The sequence below is a fragment of the Nerophis ophidion genome, linkage group LG19 (genome assembly GCF_033978795.1).
Source record: "Nerophis ophidion isolate RoL-2023_Sa linkage group LG19, RoL_Noph_v1.0, whole genome shotgun sequence".
NCBI lineage: Eukaryota > Metazoa > Chordata > Actinopteri > Syngnathiformes > Syngnathidae > Nerophis > Nerophis ophidion.
This window is the reverse complement of record NC_084629.1, coordinates 38,126,986-38,147,089: the sequence shown is the minus strand read 5'-3', so window position 1 is coordinate 38,147,089 and position 20,104 is coordinate 38,126,986. Positions and strand designations below refer to the sequence as shown.

At 32.0% G+C, this 20,104-nt stretch overlaps 1 protein-coding gene across 1 annotated transcript in view; it reads left to right on the top strand.

Moving 5' to 3' along the window:
- LOC133538362 (potassium voltage-gated channel subfamily H member 7-like) overlaps positions 1-20,104 on the top strand; it is a 149,554-nt gene that overhangs the window by 50,974 nt on the left and 78,476 nt on the right. The window contains exon 3 of the mRNA XM_061879939.1: positions 12,195-12,350. Coding sequence (XP_061735923.1) covers positions 12,195-12,350 — 156 coding nt within the window. The remainder of the gene's footprint in view (positions 1-12,194; positions 12,351-20,104) is intronic.

Below are 20,104 nucleotides of genomic sequence, written 5' to 3'. Positions count from 1 at the left end.
AATTTTAAAGTTTCCTCATAAAATTGTGACTTGTCGAGTAAAATTCCAACTTTTATCCTAAAAATGCCAAAATGTTAAAGAATTCTCATAAAATTGTGACTTGTCGAGTGAAATTCCAACTTTTATCCTGAAAATGCCAAAATGTTAGTTTTGTCATAAAATTGTGACTTGAGTAAAATTCCAACTTTTAGCCTAAAAATGGCAAAATGTTAAAGTTTTCTCATAAAATTGTGACTTGAGTCAAATTCCAACTTTTTTCCTAAAAATGCCAAAATGTTAAAGTTTCCTCATAATATTTTGACTTGTCGAGTAAAATTCCAAATGTTATCCTAAGAATGCCAAAATGTTAGTTTTCTGATAAACTTGTGAGTTGTTGAGTAAAGTTCCAACTTTTATCCCAAAAATCCTAAAATGTTAAGGTTTTGTCATAAAATTGTGACTAGAGTAAAGTTCAATTTCTTATCCTAAAATTGCCAAAATGTTACTTTTCTCATAAAATTTTGACTTGAGTAAAATTCCAAATTTTATCCTAAAAATGCCAAGATGTTAGTTTTCTCATAAAATTTGGACTTGTGTAAAATTCCAACTTTCGTCCTAAAAATGCAAACATTTTAAAGTTTTCTTATAAAATTGTGACTTGTCGAGTAAAATTCCAACTTTTATCCTAAAAATGCCAAAATGTTAATTTTCTTATAAAATTGTGACTTGTCGAGTAAAATTCCAACTTTTATCCTAAAAATGCCAAAATGTTAAAGAATTCTCATAAAACTGTGACTTGTCGAGTGAAATTCCAACTTTTATCCTGAAAATGCTAAAATGTTAGTTTTGTGATAAAATTGTGACGAGTAAAATTCCAACATTTAGCCTAAAAATGCCAAAATGTTAAAGTTTTCTCATAAAATTGTGACTTCTTGAGTAAAATTCCAACTTTTATCCTTAAAATGCCAAAATGTGAAAGTTTTCTCATAAATTCTGACTTGTTAGTAAAATTCCAACTTGTATCCTAAAAATGCCAAAATGTTAGTTTTTTCATAAAATTGTGACTTGAGTAAAATTCTAACTTTTATCCTAAATATGCCAAAATGTTAGTTTTCTCATAATATTGTGACTTGTCGAGTAAAATTCCAAATTGTATCCTGAAAATGCCAAAATTAGTAAAATTGTGACTTGTTGAGTAAAATTCCAACTTTTATCCTAAAAATGCCAAAATGTTAAAGTTTTCTCATAAAATTCTGACTTGTCGAGTGTAATTCCAACTTTTATCCTGAAAATGCCAAAATGTTAGTTTCTCATAAAATTCTGACTTGAGTAAAATTCCAACTTTTAGCCTAAAAATAGCAAAATGTTAAAGTTTTCTCATAAAATTGTGACTTGTTGAGTAAAATTACAATTTTTTTCCTAAAAATGCCAAAATGTTAGTTTTCTCCAAAAATTGTGACCTTAGTAAAATTCTAAATTTTATCCTAAAAAATGCCAAAATGTTATTTTTTTTCATAAAATTGTGACTTGAGTAAAATTCCAACTTTTATCCTAAAAATGCCAAAATGTTAGTTTTCTCATAAAATTCTGACTTGTCGAGTGTAATTCCAACTTTTATCCTGAAAATGCCAAAATGTTAGTTTCTCATAAAATTCTGACTTGAGTAAAATTCCAACTTTTAGCCTAAAAATGGCAAAATGTTAAAGTTTTCTCATAAAATTGTGACTTGTCGAGTAAAATTACAAATGTTATCCTAAAAATGCCAAAATGTTAGTTTTCTCCAAAAATTGTGACCTTAGTAAAATTCTAAATTTCATCCTAAAAAATGCCAAAATGTTAGTTTTCCCATAAAATTGTGACTTGTTGAGTAAAATTCCAACTTTCATCCTAAAAATGCCAACATTTTAAAGTTTCCTCATAAAATTGTGACTTGTCGAGTAAAATTCCAACTTTTATCCTAAAAATGCCAAAATGTTAAAGAATTCTCATAAAATTGTGATTTGTCGAGTGAAATTCCACCTTTATCCTGAAAATGCCAAAATGTTAGTTTCGTCATAAAATTGTGACTTGAGTAAAATTCCAACTTTTAGCCTAAAAATGGCAAAATGTTAAAGTTTTCTCATAAAAATGTGAGTTGAGTCAAATTCCAATTTTTATCCTAAAAATGCCAAAATGTTAAAGTTTCCTCATAATATTGCGACTTGTCGAGTAAAATTCCAACTTTTATCCCAAAAATCCCAAAATGTTAAGGTTTCGTCATAAAATTGTGACTAGAGCAAAGTTCAATTTTTTATCCTAAAATTGCCAAAATGTTACTTTTCTCATAAAATTGTGACTTGAGTAAAATTCCAACTTTTATCCTAAAAATGCCAAAATGTTAGTTTTCTCATAAAATTTGGACTTGTGTAAAATTCCAACTTTCGTCCTAAAAATGCCAACATTTTAAAGTTTCCTCATAAAATTGTGAAATGAGTAAAATTCCAACTTTTATCCTAAAAATGCCAAAATGTTAGTTTTCTCATAAAATTCTGACTTGTCGAGTGTAATTCCAACTTTTATCCTGAAAATGCCAAAATGTTAGTTTCTCATAAAATTCTGACTTGAGTAAAATTCCAACTTTTAGCCTAAAAATGGCAAAATGTTAAAGTTTTCTCATAAAATTGTGACTTGTCGAGTAAAATTAGAAATTTTATCCTAAAAATGCCAAAATGTTAGTTTTCTCCAAAAATTGTGACCTTAGTAAAATTCTAAATTTTATCCAAAAAAATGCCAAAATGTTAGTTTTCCCATAAAATTGTGACTTGTCGAGTAAAATTCCAACTTTCATCCTAAAAATGCCAACATTTTAAAGTTTCCTCATAAAATTGTGACTTGTCGAGTAAAATTCCAACTTTTATCCTAAAAATGCCAAAATGTTAAAGAATTCTCATAAAATTGTGATTTGTCGAGTGAAATTCCACCTTTATCCTGAAAATGCCAAAATGTTAGTTTCGTCGTAAAATTGTGACTTGAGTAAAATTCCAACTTTTAGCCTAAAAATGGCAAAATGTTAAAGTTTTCTCATAAAAATGTGAGTTGAGTCAAATTCCAATTTTTATCCTAAAAATGCCAAAATGTTAAAGTTTCCTCATAATATTGCGACTTGTCGAGTAAAATTCCAACTTTTATCCCAAAAATCCCAAAATGTTAAGGTTTCGTCATAAAATTGTGACTAGAGCAAAGTTCAATTTTTTATCCTAAAATTGCCAAAATGTTACTTTTCTCATAAAATTGTGACTTGAGTAAAATTCCAACTTTTATCCTAAAAATGCCAAAATGTTAGTTTTCTCATAAAATTTGGACTTGTGTAAAATTCCAACTTTCGTCCTAAAAATGCCAACATTTTAAAGTTTCCTCATAAAATTGTGAAATGAGTAAAATTCCAACTTTTATCCTAAAAATGCCAAAATGTTAGTTTTCTCATAAAATTCTGACTTGTCGAGTGTAATTCCAACTTTTATCCTGAAAATGCCAAAATGTTAGTTTCTCATAAAATTCTGACTTGAGTAAAATTCCAACTTTTAGCCTAAAAATGGCAAAATGTTAAAGTTTTCTCATAAAATTGTGACTTATCGAGTAAAATTAGAAATTTTATCCTAAAAATGCCAAAATGTTAGTTTTCTCCAAAAATTGTGACCTTAGTAAAATTCTAAATTTTATCCAAAAAAATGCCAAAATGTTAGTTTTCCCATAAAATTGTGACTTGTCGAGTAAAATTCCAACTTTCATCCTAAAAATGCCAACATTTTAAAGTTTCTTCATAAAATTGTGACTTGTCGAGTAAAATTCCAACTTTTATCCTAAAAATGCCAAAATGTTAAAGAATTCTCATAAAATTGTGACTTGTCGAGTGAAATTCCACCTTTATCCTGAAAATGCCAAAATGTTAGTTTCGTCATAAAATTGTGACTTGAGTAAAATTCCAACTTTTAGCCTAAAAATGGCAAAATGTTAAAGTTTTCTCATAAAATTGTGAGTTGAGTCAAATTCCAACTTTTATCCTAAAAATGCCAAAATGTTAAAGTTTCCTCATAATATTGCGACTTGTCAAGTAAAATTCCAACTTTTATCCCAAAAATCCCAAAATGTTAAGGTTTTGTCATAAAATTGTGACTAGAGCAAAGTTCAATTTTTTATCCTAAAATTGCCAAAATGTTACTTTTCTCATAAAATTGTGACTTGAGTAAAATTCCAACTTTTATCCTAAAAATGCCAAAATGTTAGTTTTCTCATAAAATTTGGACTTGTGTAAAATTCCAACTTTCGTCCTAAAAATGCCAACATTTTAAAGTTTCCTCATAAAATTGTGACTTGAGTAAAATTCCAACTTTCATCCTAAAAATGCCAAAATGTTAGTTTTCTCATAAAATTGTGACCTGTTGAGTAAAGTTCCAACTTTATTCCTAAAAATGCCAAAATGTCAAGGTTTTCTCATAAAATTGTGACTAGAGTAAAGCTCAATTTTTTATCCTAAAATTGTCAAAATGTTAGTTTTCTCATAAAATTGTGACTTGAGTAAAATTCCAACTTTTATCCTAAAAATGCCAAAATGTTAGTTTTTTCATAAAATTGACTTGTGTAAAATTCCAAGTTCTATCCTAAAAATGCCAAAATGTTAAACTTTTCTTGTAAAATTGCGACTGTTATTGAGTAAAATTCCCACTTTTATCAAAACGTTGCACAAATGTTCCGTTTTTCATATAAAATTTGGACTTGCGTCGAGTAAAATGAAGACTTTTGTTATATTATGCCAGAATTCTAAGTTTTTCTTGTGAAATTTTGACCTTTTTCTTGTGAAATTGTGTCCAACTCATTTTTCACAACAAGCATTTTTTCCCATATGTGCATAGTACACAGGCTCTGACATGTCTGCTGGCATCAAAAGTGTGGTTGCTAAAAACGGAGAGCAGTCGTGAGCGGAGGAGATCCTGCTCGGATGCTTTTCTGCTCCACTGCTCGCATGATGCTCACCAGAACTGATTGTTGCTCTCAGCACAATGTAACAAATTGGCTGCCATCTTTGCTCCCTCACCATCAATTCTATTCAACTGTTCTTGTGATGTACATAATACATGCATAGTACACATAGTTGTAGTATTTTAAATGTATATAGTACACATAGTTGTAGTATTTTAAATGTATATAATACGTGCATAGTACACATAGTTGAAGTATTTTACATGTATATAGTACACATAGTTGTAGTATTTTACATGTATATACTACACATAGTTGTAGTATTTTATATGTATATAGTACACATAGTTGTAGTATTTTAAATGTATATAATACATGCATAGTACACATAGTTGTAGCATTTTAAATGTATATAGTACACATAGTTGTAGTATTTTACATGTATATAGTACACATAGTTGTAGTATTTTAAATGTATATAGTACACATAGTTGTAGTATTTTAAAGGTATATAGTACACATAGTTGTAGTATTTTAAATGTATATAATACATGCATAGTACACACAGTTGTAGTATTTAAAATGTATACAATACATGCAAAGTACACATAGTTGTAGTATTTTAAATGTATATAGTACACATAGTTGAAGTATTTTACATGTATATAGTACACATAGTTGTAGTATTTTACATGTATATAGTACACATAATTGTAGTATTTTAAATGTATATAGTACATGCATAGTACACATAATTGTAGTATTTAAAATGTATATAGTACACATAGTTGTAGTATTTTAAATGTATATAATACATGCATAGTACACACAGTTGTAGTATTTAAAATGTATATAATACATGCATAGTACACATAGTTGTAGTATTTTAAATGTATATAGTACACATAGTTGTAGTATTTTACATGTATATAGTACACATAGTTGTAGTATTTTAAAGGTATATAGTACACATAGTTGTAGTATTTTAAATGTATATAATACATGCATAGTACACACAGTTGTAGTATTTAAAATGTATATAATACATGCATAGTACACATAGTTGTAGTATTTAAAATATATATAGTACACATAGTTGTAGTATTTTACATGTATATAGTACACATAGTTGTAGTATTTTACATGTATATAGTACACATAGTTGTAGTATTTTAAATGTATATAATACATGCATAGTACACATGCATTGTACACATAGTTGTAGTATTTAAAATGTATATAGTACACATAGTTGTAGTATTTTACATGTATATAGTACACATAGTTGTAGTATATTAAATGTATATAGTACAGATAGTTGTAGTATTTTAAATGTATATAGTACACATAGTAGTAGTATTTTAAATGTATATATTACATGCATAGTACACACAGTTGTAGTATTTAAAATGTATATAATACATGCATAGTACACATAGTTGTAGTATTTAAAATGCATATAGTACACTTAGTTGTAGTATTTAAAATGTATATAATACATGTACAGTACACATATTTGTAGTATTTAAAATGTATATAATACATGCATCGTACACATAGTTGTAGTATTTATAATGTATATAATACATGTATATATAGTACACATAGTTGTAGTATTTATTCTGTATATAATAAATGTACAGTACACATAGTTGTAGTATTTAAAATGTATATAATACATGCATAGTACACATATTTGTAGTATTTATAATGTATATAATACATGTACAGTACACATAGTTGTAGTATTTATAATGTATATAATACACGTACAGTACACATAGTTGTAGTATTTATAATGTATATAATGTATATATAGTACACATAGTTGTAGTATTTATACTGTATATAATAAATGTACAGTACACATAGTTGTAATATTTAAAATGTATATAATACATGCATAGTACACATAGTTGTAGTATTTTACAAGTATATAGTACACATAGTTGTAGTATTTTAAATGTATATAGTACACATAGTTGTAGTATTTTTAATGTATATAGTACACATAGTTGTAGTATTTTAAAGGTATATAGTACACACAGTTGTAGTATTTTAAAAGTATATAATACACAGTTGTAGTATTTAAAATGTATATAATACATGCATAGTACACATTGTTGTAGTATTTAAAATGCATATAGTACACTTAGTTGTAGTATTTAAAATGTATATAATACATGTACAGTACACATAGTTGTAGTATTTATAATGTATATAATACATGTATATATAGTAAACATAGTTGTAGTATTTATACTGTATATAATACATGTATAGTACACATAGTTGTAGTATTTATAATGTATATAATACATGCATAGTACACATAGTTGTAGTATTTATAATGTATATAATACATGTATAGTACACATATTTGTAGTATTTATAATGTATATAATACATGTATAGTACACATAGTTGTAGTATTTATACTGTATATAATACATGTATAGTACACATATTTGTAGTATTTAAAATGTATATAATACATGTATAGTAAACATAGTTGTAGTATTTATACTGTATATAATACATGCATAGTACACATTTGTAGTATTTATCATGTATAGAATACATGCATAGTACACATATTTGTAGTATTTATAATGTATATAATACATGTACAGTACACATAGTTGTAGTATTTATAATGTATATAATACATGTATATATAGTACACATGGTTGTAGTATTTATACTGTATATAATAAATGTACAGTACACATAGTTGTAGTATTTAAAATGTATATAATACATGTACAGTACACATAGTTGTAGTATTTATAATGTATATAATACATGTATATATAGAAAACATAGTTGTAGTATTTATACTGTATATAATACATGTACAGTACACATATTTGTAAAATTTATAATGTATATAATACATGCATAGTACACATAGTTGTAGTACTTATACTGTATATAATGAATGTACAGTACACATAGTTGTAGTATTTAAAATGTATATAATACATGTACAGTACACATAGTTGTAGTATTTATAAGGTATATAATACATGTATATATAGTACACATAGTTGTAGTATTTAAAATGTATATAATACATGTATAGTACACATAGTTGTAGTATTTATAATGTATATAATACATGTACAGTACACATAGTTGTAGTATTTAAAATGTATATAATACATGCATAGTACTCATATTTGTAGTATTTATAATGTATATAATACATGCACAGTACACATATTTGTAGTATTTATACTGTATATAATACATGTACAGTACACATAGTTGTAGTATTTATAATGTATATAATACATGTACAGTACACATAGTTGTAGTATTTATAATGTATATAATACATGTATAGTACACATATTTGTAGTATTTATAATGTATATAATACATGTATAGTACACATAGTTGTAGTATTTATACTGTATATAATACATGTATAGTACACATATTTGTAGTATTTAAAATGTATATAATACATGTATAGTAAACATAGTTGTAGTATTTATACTGTATATAATACATGCATAGTACACATTTGTAGTATTTATCATGTATAGAATACATGCATAGTACACATATTTGTAGTATTTATAATGTATATAATACATGTACAGTACACATAGTTGTAGTATTTATAATGTATATAATACATGTATATATAGTACACATGGTTGTAGTATTTATACTGTATATAATAAATGTACAGTACACATAGTTGTAGTATTTAAAATGTATATAATACATGTACAGTACACATAGTTGTAGTATTTATAATGTATATAATACATGTATATATAGAAAACATAGTTGTAGTATTTATACTGTATATAATACATGTACAGTACACATATTTGTAAAATTTATAATGTATATAATACATGCATAGTACACATAGTTGTAGTACTTATACTGTATATAATGAATGTACAGTACACATAGTTGTAGTATTTAAAATGTATATAATACATGTACAGTACACATAGTTGTAGTATTTATAATGTATATAATACATGTATATATAGTACACATAGTTGTAGTATTTAAAATGTATATAATACATGTATAGTACACATAGTTGTAGTATTTATAATGTATATAATACATGTACAGTACACATAGTTGTAGTATTTAAAATGTATATAATACATGCATAGTACTCATATTTGTAGTATTTATAATGTATATAATACATGCACAGTACACATATTTGTAGTATTTATACTGTATATAATACATGTACAGTACACATAGTTGTAGTATTTATAATGTATATAATACATGTACAGTACACATAGTTGTAGTATTTATAATGTATATAATACATGTATAGTACACACAGTTAAAGTACGTACAAAATCCACAACCAGTGATGTTGTGTAAATGTTGACTTAAAAGAGAATATAATGATTTGCAAATCATTATATGGACTACAGGCAGGCCAGTCTAGTACCTGCACTGTTTTACTACGCTGTTGTAACACGTGGCTTGGCATTGTCTTGCTGAAATAAGCAGGGGCGTCCATGATAACATTGCATATGTTGCTCCAAAAGCTGTATGTACCTTTCAGCATTAATGGTGCCTTCACAGATGTGTAAGTTAGCCATGCCTTGGGCACTAATACACCCCCATACCATCACACATGCTGCCTAGAACACTTTGACCCTAGAACAGTCCGGATGGTTCTTTTCCACTTTGGTCCACAGTTAACAAAAAACAATTTGAAATGTGGACTTGTCAGACCACAGAAACACTTTTCCACTTTGCGTCAGTCCATCTTAGATGAGCTCGGGCTCAGCGAAGCCGGCGGCGTTTCTGGGTGTTGTTGATAAATGGCTGTGGCTTTGCATAGTAGTGTTTTAACTTGCACTTACAGATGTAGCGACCGACTGTAGTTACTGACAGTGGTTTTCTGAAGTGTTCCTGAGCCCGTGTGGTGATATCCTTTACACGCCGATGTGGCTTTTTGATGCAGTACCGCCTGAGGGATCTAAGGTCACGGCATGCAGCATTTGACCTTTACATCACATCAAGTCCTCGTCATCGTGGTGTTAAAGATCCACAGGAAAGCAGAGAGAGAGGTTCCAACCTTTTCTAGGCACGGAACCTAGCACTGATCCACTAAATAATCATTGTCTGCTAAACGAAACTTGTCCTAAACATTATTATAGTGCAGCACGCACACTAGTTGCTAGCTGACTACTACTATGCCAATCAAACTTTATCACTAATCACTAGCTGACAACTATCACACTAATTGCTAGCGGACTACTACCATGCTAATCACTAGCTGACAACTATCACACTAATTGCTAGCGGACTACTACCATGCTAATTGCTAGCTGACAACTATCACGCTAATTGCTAGCGGACTACTACCATGATAACCACTAGCTGACAACTATCTCACTAATTGCTAGCGGGCTACTACCATGCTAATCGCTAGCTGACGACTATAATACTAATTGCCAGCGGACTACTACCATGCTAATCGCTAGCTGACAACTATCACACTAATTGCTAGCGGACTAATACCATGCTAATCGCTAGCTGACAACTATCACGCTAATTGCTAGCGGACTACTACCATGCTAATCGCTACCTGACAACTATCACACTAATTGCCAGCGGACTACTACCATGCTAATCGCTAGCTGACAACTATCACACTAATTGCTAGCGAACTAATACCATGCTAATCGCTAGCTGACAACTATCACGCTAATTGCTAGCGGACTACTACCATGCTAACCACTAGCTGACAACTATCTCACTAATTGCTAGCGGACTACTACCATGCTAATCGCTAGCTGACAACTATCACACTAATTTCTAGCGGATTACAACCATGCTAATTGCTAGCTGACAACTATCACACTAATTGCTAGCGGACTACTACCATGCTAATCGCTACCTGACAACTATCACACTAATTGCCAGCGGACTACTACCATGGTAATCGCTAGCTGACAACTCTCACACTAATTGCTAGCGGACTACTACCATGCTAATCGCTAGCTGACAACTATCACACTAATTGCAAGCTGACTACTACTATGCCAATCAAACTTTCACACTAGTCACTAGCTGACAACTATCACACTAATTGCTAGCGGACTACAACCATGCTAATCGCTAGCTGACAACTATCACGCTAATTGCTAGCGGACTACTACCATGCTAATCGCTAGCTGACAACTATCACACTAATTGCTAGCGGACTACTACCATACTAATCGCTAGCTGACAACTATCACACTAGTTGCAAGCTGACTACTACTATGCCAATCAAACGTTCACACTAATCACTAGCTGACAACTATCACACTAATTGCTAGCGGACAACATCCATGCTAATCACTAGCTGACAACTATCACACTAATTGTTAGCGGACTACTACCATGCTAATTGCTAGCTGACTACTATCACGCCAATTGCTAGCTGACTACTACCATGCTAATTGCTAGCTGACAACTATCACACTAATTGCAAGCTGACTACTACTATGTCATCAAACTTTCACACTAATCACTAGCTGACAACTATCACACTAATTGCTAGCGGACTACGACCATGCTAATCGCTAGCTGACAACTATCACACTAATTGCTAGCGGACTACTACCATGCTAATCGCTAGCTGACAACTATCACACCAATTGCCAGCGGACTACTACCATGGTAATCGCTAGCTGACAACTCTCACACTAATTGCTAGCGGACTACTACCATGCTAATCGCTAGCTGATAACTATCATGCTAACCATTAGCTGACAACTATCACATTAATTGCTAGCTGACTACTACCATGCTAATCTCTAGCTGACAACTATCACACTAATTGCTAGCGGACTACTACCATGCTAATCGCTAGCTGACAACTATTACGCTAATTGCTAGCTGACTACTACCATGCTAATCGCTAGCTGACTACTACCTTGCTAATCGCTAGCTGACAACTATCACGCTAATTGCTAGCTGACTACTACCATGCTAATTGCTAGCTGACTACTACCATGCTAATTGCTAGCTGACTACTACCTTGCTAATCGCTAGCTGACAACTATCACAGTAATTGCTAGCGGACTACTACCATGCTAACCGCTAGCTGACAACCATCATCAGAACTAGCATTTGGAGCACTAGCTGTACAAATAATGCTATTAAAGACTCGGTACGTCCGTGGACCCCCTGGGGGCGTTACAAAGCAGCCATTGAGGACTAGATGGAGGCCATCAGAATATGACCTGCGTGTTGTCTTGCAGGCTCCGATTTCCAGTGCAACATCCACATCATCCCGGTGAAGAACGAGGAAGGCGTGGTCATGATGTTCATCCTCAACTTCGACTACGTGGCCGACGAAGGAAGTGACAACTCTGCCGACAGGATAAGTCCCGCCTCCCCCACTAAGTCCGATCAGAGTGAGTACTCAGCACCTGCAACACCTGTCCAATATTACACAGCAGACCCCGACAACTAATATTGCAAGATGGCATGTCAAACATTACACAGCAGCTCCCAACAAAAAGTTGTTAATGTCCAATTTTACACAGCAGCTCTCAACAACAAATATTTCATGTGAAATATATTTCATGTCAAATATTACACAGCAGATGTAAACCAAAAACATTGTCAGATCTTACATACACAGCAGGCCTCAACAACAAATATTTCATGTCAAATATTACACAGCAGGCCTCAACAACACATATTTCAAGTGAAATATTGCACAGCAGCTCTCAACAATTTTTGCATGTCAAATATTACACAGAAGGTGTTAACAACAATTTTTGTAGGTCAAATATTACACAGCAGCTCTCAACAACAATTACAATTACACAGCAGATCTCTACCCCCAAAAATGTATGTCAAATATTACACAGCAGCTCTCAACAACAAATATTTAATGTCAAATATTACACAGCAGGCCTCAACAACACATATTTCATGTGAAATATTGAAATATTGCACAGCAGCTCTCAACAATTATTGCATGTCAAATATTACACAGAAGGTGATAACAACAATTTTTGTAGGTCAAATATTACACAGCAGATCTCAACAACAAATAATTTATGTCAAATAACAGTTAATGCCAAATATTACACAGCAGATCTCAACAACAAATATTTAATGTCAATTATTACACAGCAGCTCTTAACAACAATTACAATTACACAGCAGATCTCAACAAACAAATAATTAATGTCAAATATTACACAGCAGGCCTCAACAACAAATATTTCATGTGAAATATTATATTACACAGCAGCTCTCAACAACAATTACAATTACACAGCAGATCGCAACAACAAATAATTTATGTTAAATATTACACAGCAGATCTCAACAAAAAATAATTTATGTCCAATATTACACAGCAGCTCTCAACAACAAATATTTAATGTCAAATATTACACAGCAGGCCCTGCGATGAGGTGGCGACTTGTCCAGGGTGTACCCCGCCTTCCGCCCGATTGTAGCTGAGATAGGCGCCAGCGCCCCCCGCGACCCCGAACGGGAATAAGCAGCAGAAAATGGATGGATATTACACAGCAGCTCTTAACAACAATTACAATTACACAGCAGATCTCGACCAAAAAATAATTAATGTCAAATATTACACAGCAGGCCTCAATACCACATATTTCTTGTGAAATATTATATTACACAGCAGCTCTCAACAAATATTACACAGCAGGTGATAACTACAAATATTACACAACCGGTGTCAACAAGACTTTTTTGATGTCAAATATTACACAGTAGCTCTTCAAAATAAACATTTCATGTCAAATATTACACAGCAGTTCTCAACAATTATTGCATGTCAAATATTACACAGCAGGTGTTAACAACAAACATTACATGTAAAATATTACACAGCAGGTCTCAAAAACAAATATTTCATGTTAAATATTACACAGCAGGCCTCATCCAAATATTTCATGTGAAATATTGAAATCTTACACAGCAGCTCTCAACAACAATTACAATTACACAGCAGATCTCAACAACAAATAATTTATGTCAAATATTACACAACAGCTCTCAGCAACAAATATTTAATGTCAAATATTACACAGCAGCTCTTAACAACAATTCCAATTACACAGCAGATCTCGACCCCCAAAAAATGTATGTCAAATATTACACAGCAGGCCTCAACAACACATATTTCTTGTGAAATATTATATTACACAGCAGCTGTCAACAGATATCACACAGCAGGTGATAACTACGAATATTACACAACCGGTGTCAACAAGCCTTTTTGGATGTCAAATATTACACAGTAGCTCTTAAAAATAAACATTTCATGTCAAATATTACACAGTAGCTCTTAAAAATAAACATTTCATGTCAAATATTACACAGCAGTTCTCAACAATTATTGCATGTCAAATATTACACAGCAGATCTCAACAACAATTCCAACTACACAGCAGTTCTCAACAAACATTTTTTTGTCAAATATTACACAGCAGCTCTTAATAACAATTACAATTACACAGCAGATCTCGACCAAAAAATAATTAATGTCAACTGTTACACAGCAGGCCTCAACAACACATATTTCTTGTGCAATATTATATTACACAGCAGCTCTCAACAAATATTACACAGCAGGTGATAACTACAAATATTACACAACCGGTGTCAACAAGACTTTTTTGATGTCAAATATTACACAGTAGCTCTTAAAAATAAACATCTCATGTCAAATATTACACAGCAGTTCTCAACAATTATTGCATGTCAAATATTACACAGCAGGTGTAAACAACAAACATTACATGTCAAATATTACACAGCAGGTCTCAAAAACAAATATTTCATGTCAAATATTACACAGCAGGCCTCATCCAAATATTTCATGTGAAATATTGAAATCTTACACAGCAGCTCTCAACAACAATTACAATTACACAGCAGATCTCAACAACAAAAACTTTATGTCAAATATTACACAGCAGCTCTCAACAACAAATATTTAATGTCAAATATTACACAGCAGCTCTTAACAACAATTCCAATTACACAGCAGATCTCGACCCCCCAAAAATTAATGTCAAATATTACACAGCAGGCCTCAACAACACATATTTCTTGTGCAATATTATATTACACAGCAGCTCTCAACAAATATTACACAGCAGGTGATAACTACAAATATTACACAACCGGTGTCAACAAGACTTTTTGGATGTCAAATATTACACAGTAGCTCTTAAAAATAAACATTACATGTCAAATATTACACAGCAGATCTCAACAATTATTGCATGTCAAATATTACACAGCAGATGTCAACAACAATTCCAATTACACAGCAGATCTCAACACATTTTTTTTGTCAAATATTACACAGCAGCTCTTAACAACAATTACAATTACACAGCAGATCTCGACAAACAAATAATTAATGTCAAATATTACACAGCAGGCCTCAACAACACATATTTCTTGTGAAATATATTACACAGCAGCTGTCAACAAATATTACACAGCAGGTGATAACTACAAATATTACACAACCGGTGTCAACAAGACTTTTTGGATGTCAAATATTACACAGTAGCTCTTAAAAATAAACATTTCATGTCAAATATTACACAGCAGATCTCAACAATTATTGCATGTCAAATATTACACAGCAGATGTCAACAACAATTCCAACTACACAGCAGTTCTCAACACATTTTTTTTTGTCAAATATTACACATCAGCTCTTAACAACAATTACAATTACACAGCAGATCTCGACCCAAAAATAATTAATGTGAAATATTACACAGCAGGCCTCAACGACACATATTTCTTGTGAAATATCATATTACACAGCAGCTCTCAACAAATATTACACAGCAGGTGATAACTACAAATATTACACAACCGGTGTCAACAAGACTTTTTGGATGTCAAATATTACACAGTAGCTCTTAAAAATAAACATTTCATGTCAAATATTACACAGCAGATGTCAACAATTATTGCATGTCAAATATTACACAGCAGATCTCAACAACAATTCCAACTACACAGCAGTTCTCAACAAAAAATATTTAATGTCAAATATTACACAGCAGCTCTTAACAACAATTACAATTACACAGCAGATCTCGACAAACAAATAATTGATGTCAAATATTACACAGCAGGCCTCAACAACACATATTTCTTGTGAAATATTATATTACACAGCAGCTCTCAACAAGTATTACACAGCAGGTGATAACTACAAATATTACACAACCGGTGTCAACAAGACTTTTTGGATGTCAAATATTACACAGTAGCTCTTAAAAATAAACATTACATGTCAAATATTACACAGCAGTCCTCAACAATTATTGCATGTCAAATATTACACAGCAGATGTCAACAACAATTCCAATTACACAGCAGATCTCAACAAAAATTTTTTTGTCAAATATTACACAGCAGCTCTTAACAACAATCACAATTACACAGCAGATCTCGACAAACAAATAATTTATGTCAAATATTACACAGCAGGCCTCAACAACACATATTTCTTGTGAAATATTATATTACACAGCAGCTCTCAACAAATATTACACAGCAGGTGATAACTACAAATATTACACAACCGGTGTCAACAACACTTTTTTGATGTCAAATTTTACACAGCAGATCTTAATAACAAACATTTCATGTCAAATATTACACAGCAGATCTCAACAACAATTCCAATTACACAGCAGATCTCAACCAAAAATTTTTTGTCAAATATTACACAGCAGCTCTTAACAACAATTACAATTACACAGTAAATCTCGACAAACAAATACTTCATGCCAAATATTACACAGAAATTGTCAACAACTAGTTAATGTCAAATATTACACAGCAGCTCTTAACAACAATTACAATTACACAGTAGATCACTTTTTTGATGTCAAATATTACACAGTAACTCGTAAAAACGAACATTGCATGTCAAATATGTCAAATATACTCAGCAGGTCTCAACAACAAATATTTCATGTCAAATATTACACAGCAGCTCTCAACAACAATTACAATTACACAGCAGATCTCAACAACAAATAATTAATGTCAAATATTACACAGCAGCTCTCATCTCAACAATTATTGCATGTCAAATATTACACAGCAGCTCTCAACAATTATTGCATGTCAAATATTACACAGCAGGTCTCAACAACACATATTTCATGTGAAATATTACACAGCAGCTCTCAACAATTACTGCATGTCAAATATGACACAAAAGGTGATAACAACAAATATTACACAGCAGGTGTCAACAACAATTTTTTTCTGTCAAATAAATATTACACAGCAGATCTTAATAACAAACATTTCATGTCAAATATTACACAGTGTGTGAATGTGAGTGTGAATGTTGTCTGTCTATCTGTGTTGGCCCTGCGATGAGGTGGCGACTTGTCCAGGGTGTACCCTGCCTTCCGCCCGATTGTAGCTGAGATAGGCGCCAGCGCCCCCCGTGACCCCGAAAGGGAATAAGCGGTAGAAAATGGATGGATGGATATTACACAGCAGCTCTCAACAACAAATACTTAATGCCAAATATTACACAGCAATTCTCAACAACTAGTTAATGTCAAATATTACACAGCGGGTGATAACAACACATATTACACAACAGGTGTCAACAATTACACAGCAAATATTACACAGCAGATCTAAATAACAAACATTTCACGTCAAATATTACACAGCAGCTCTCAACAAATATTACACCACAACAAATATTTAATGTGAAATATTACACAGCAGCTCTCAACAAAAAATATTACACAGAGGCTCTCAACAACATCTATTTATTATTGTGAAGGTTATAATCAGATCAATAATACGTTATTTCCAAAATTAGTAAAGAGACTCCAACACGTGCTCTTCGCGAAAGTGTAATTTCAAATTAAAAGCGGACGGACTGAGATTTTTGCTGCAATGATTTAATTGTTTGTCTCCAAATGTCAGGCTCTTATTTTGAAGTGATTTAAAATGACACGACAACCTGTGATTAATCATGATTAATCCACACTCGCGAGTGGGATTCATGTGACTAAAAAAAGCACGAATCGTTTACATGTTCACACTTTGGAGACACATAGCACAACCAAACGCAGCTGTGCTAACTTTAATTTGAAAAAGAAAATCATGAAAAAAATAAAAGCACCCGCCCATGTTTGTTGACACACTAATACTTTGGTACTGGTACCAGAGTGTACTGCCATACTTTTCAAAATAAAATGAACCACAGAAAATGTTATCATACATGACATTTCTGTTTCTTATTGCAATCATTAATTTGTGTCATTTTATTTTGTAAACATTACTCATCTAATTTGTCACTTCCTGTTCATATCTGCTTACTTCCTGTTTCAACATGTTTCTAAATAAAGGGACTTCAAAAGTAAACAAACAAAGACTCCTAATTAGTCTGCAGTAACATATTGTTCTTCACTTATACACCTATTATTTTGTGCACATTATGAGGGACAAACTGTAAAAACAATTATTATTGATCAACTTGTTCATTTCCTGTTAATATCTGCTTATTTTCTGTTTTAACATGTTCTATCTACACTTCTGTTCAAATGTAATAATCACTTATTCTTCTTTTCTTTGATACTTTACATTAGTCTTGGATGATACCACACATTTAGGTATCGATTCGATACCAAGTAGTTCCAGGATCGTACAATAAAATATAATACCTAATAATAAACAAATTCTGATGTAAAGGGTAGGTGTCGCACTGTTTTCTGTTTGAACATGTTCTATCTACACTTCTGTTCAAATGTAATAAACACTTATTCTTCTGTTCTTTGATACCACACATGACTTTTGGATGATGCCACACATTTAGGTATCGATGCGATACCAAAGTAGTTACAGGATCATACTTTGGTCATATTCAAAGTCCTCATGTGTCCAGGGACGTATAAACATAATATGAATGAAAAAAAAAGAAAAAATATTGATGTAATCATGGTAGTATCGACGAGACACACTCCTTTACTTGGTATCATTACAGTGGATGTCAGGTGTAGATCCACCCATGGCGTTTGTTTACATTGTGATGCTGGTGAGCTATTGCATCCTCCTATGTTCAGCTATTCCTCCTCCTCCAGTGATAATGCTACATGTAAGAAACGTACTTTGTCGCCATGGAGACCAGGATTAGTGATTTAGAAGTAGCTAAAACACGTCATGTCTTAAAGCAGCTCTTCCTGAAAGTGTTTCAGTGTTATAACTTCACCTTTATCTTGACTTTTTACACCAAAATGCGTCCGTTCTCCCTTTTCTGTCTACACAAGGTGTCTGCTTGTAAGTACTCTGTGTGCATGCGCTGCCGAACATGCTCATCTTGGTCAGCACATAAAACTAAGCATGATGTCATGTCCGGAAAAAAAAAAAAAAATAGTGGTATTTTTTCGAAGCAGTATAGTACTGTTTTTAATTCATTAGTACTGCAGTACTTTATTTAGAGGTACACCTTATTTTATGATTTTATTTCATTCTTCTTGTGAGTGAATATCCATCCAATCATCCATTTTCTACTGCCTGTCCCTTTTGGTCAGAGGGTTTAAATAGGAGAGTGTGACCCCTGCTGCCTTCTGATTGGACGCTGTCAGCATCATGTCTCTGACTCATGCTGTGTGCGTGTGCGTGTGCGTGTGCGTGTGTGTGTGTGTGTGTGTGTGTGTGTGTGTGTGTGTGTGTGTGTGTGTGTGTGTGTGTGTGTGTGTGTGTGTAATCACATTTGGCTGCTTGAGAGCACATGTGTGTAGTGGTACAGCTTCTGATGTGTTCATATATATATATATATATATAAATGTACTGTATATGTATGTGTATATATATATATATATATATATATATGTGTTGGATTTGGTTGTCTTTTTATTTCCTCGTCAGATTTTAGAACAGCTAAAGTGTGAGCCTTTTACATAGACTTTGAATTTGGAATGTAGGAATGAAGCCATAACAATCTGTTATCTCAACTGTCCGAAGTAGGGAGGAGAAGAAGAGGGGCGGGTGAGAGTGAGTGAGGAGGGAGAAACTGCCATTTTAGGATTAGATCAATTTGGACCGTGCCTTTGAAATGTTGTATCTAGATTGATCTCCCAAGGCGCTTTGGTAATAAAATTGAAAA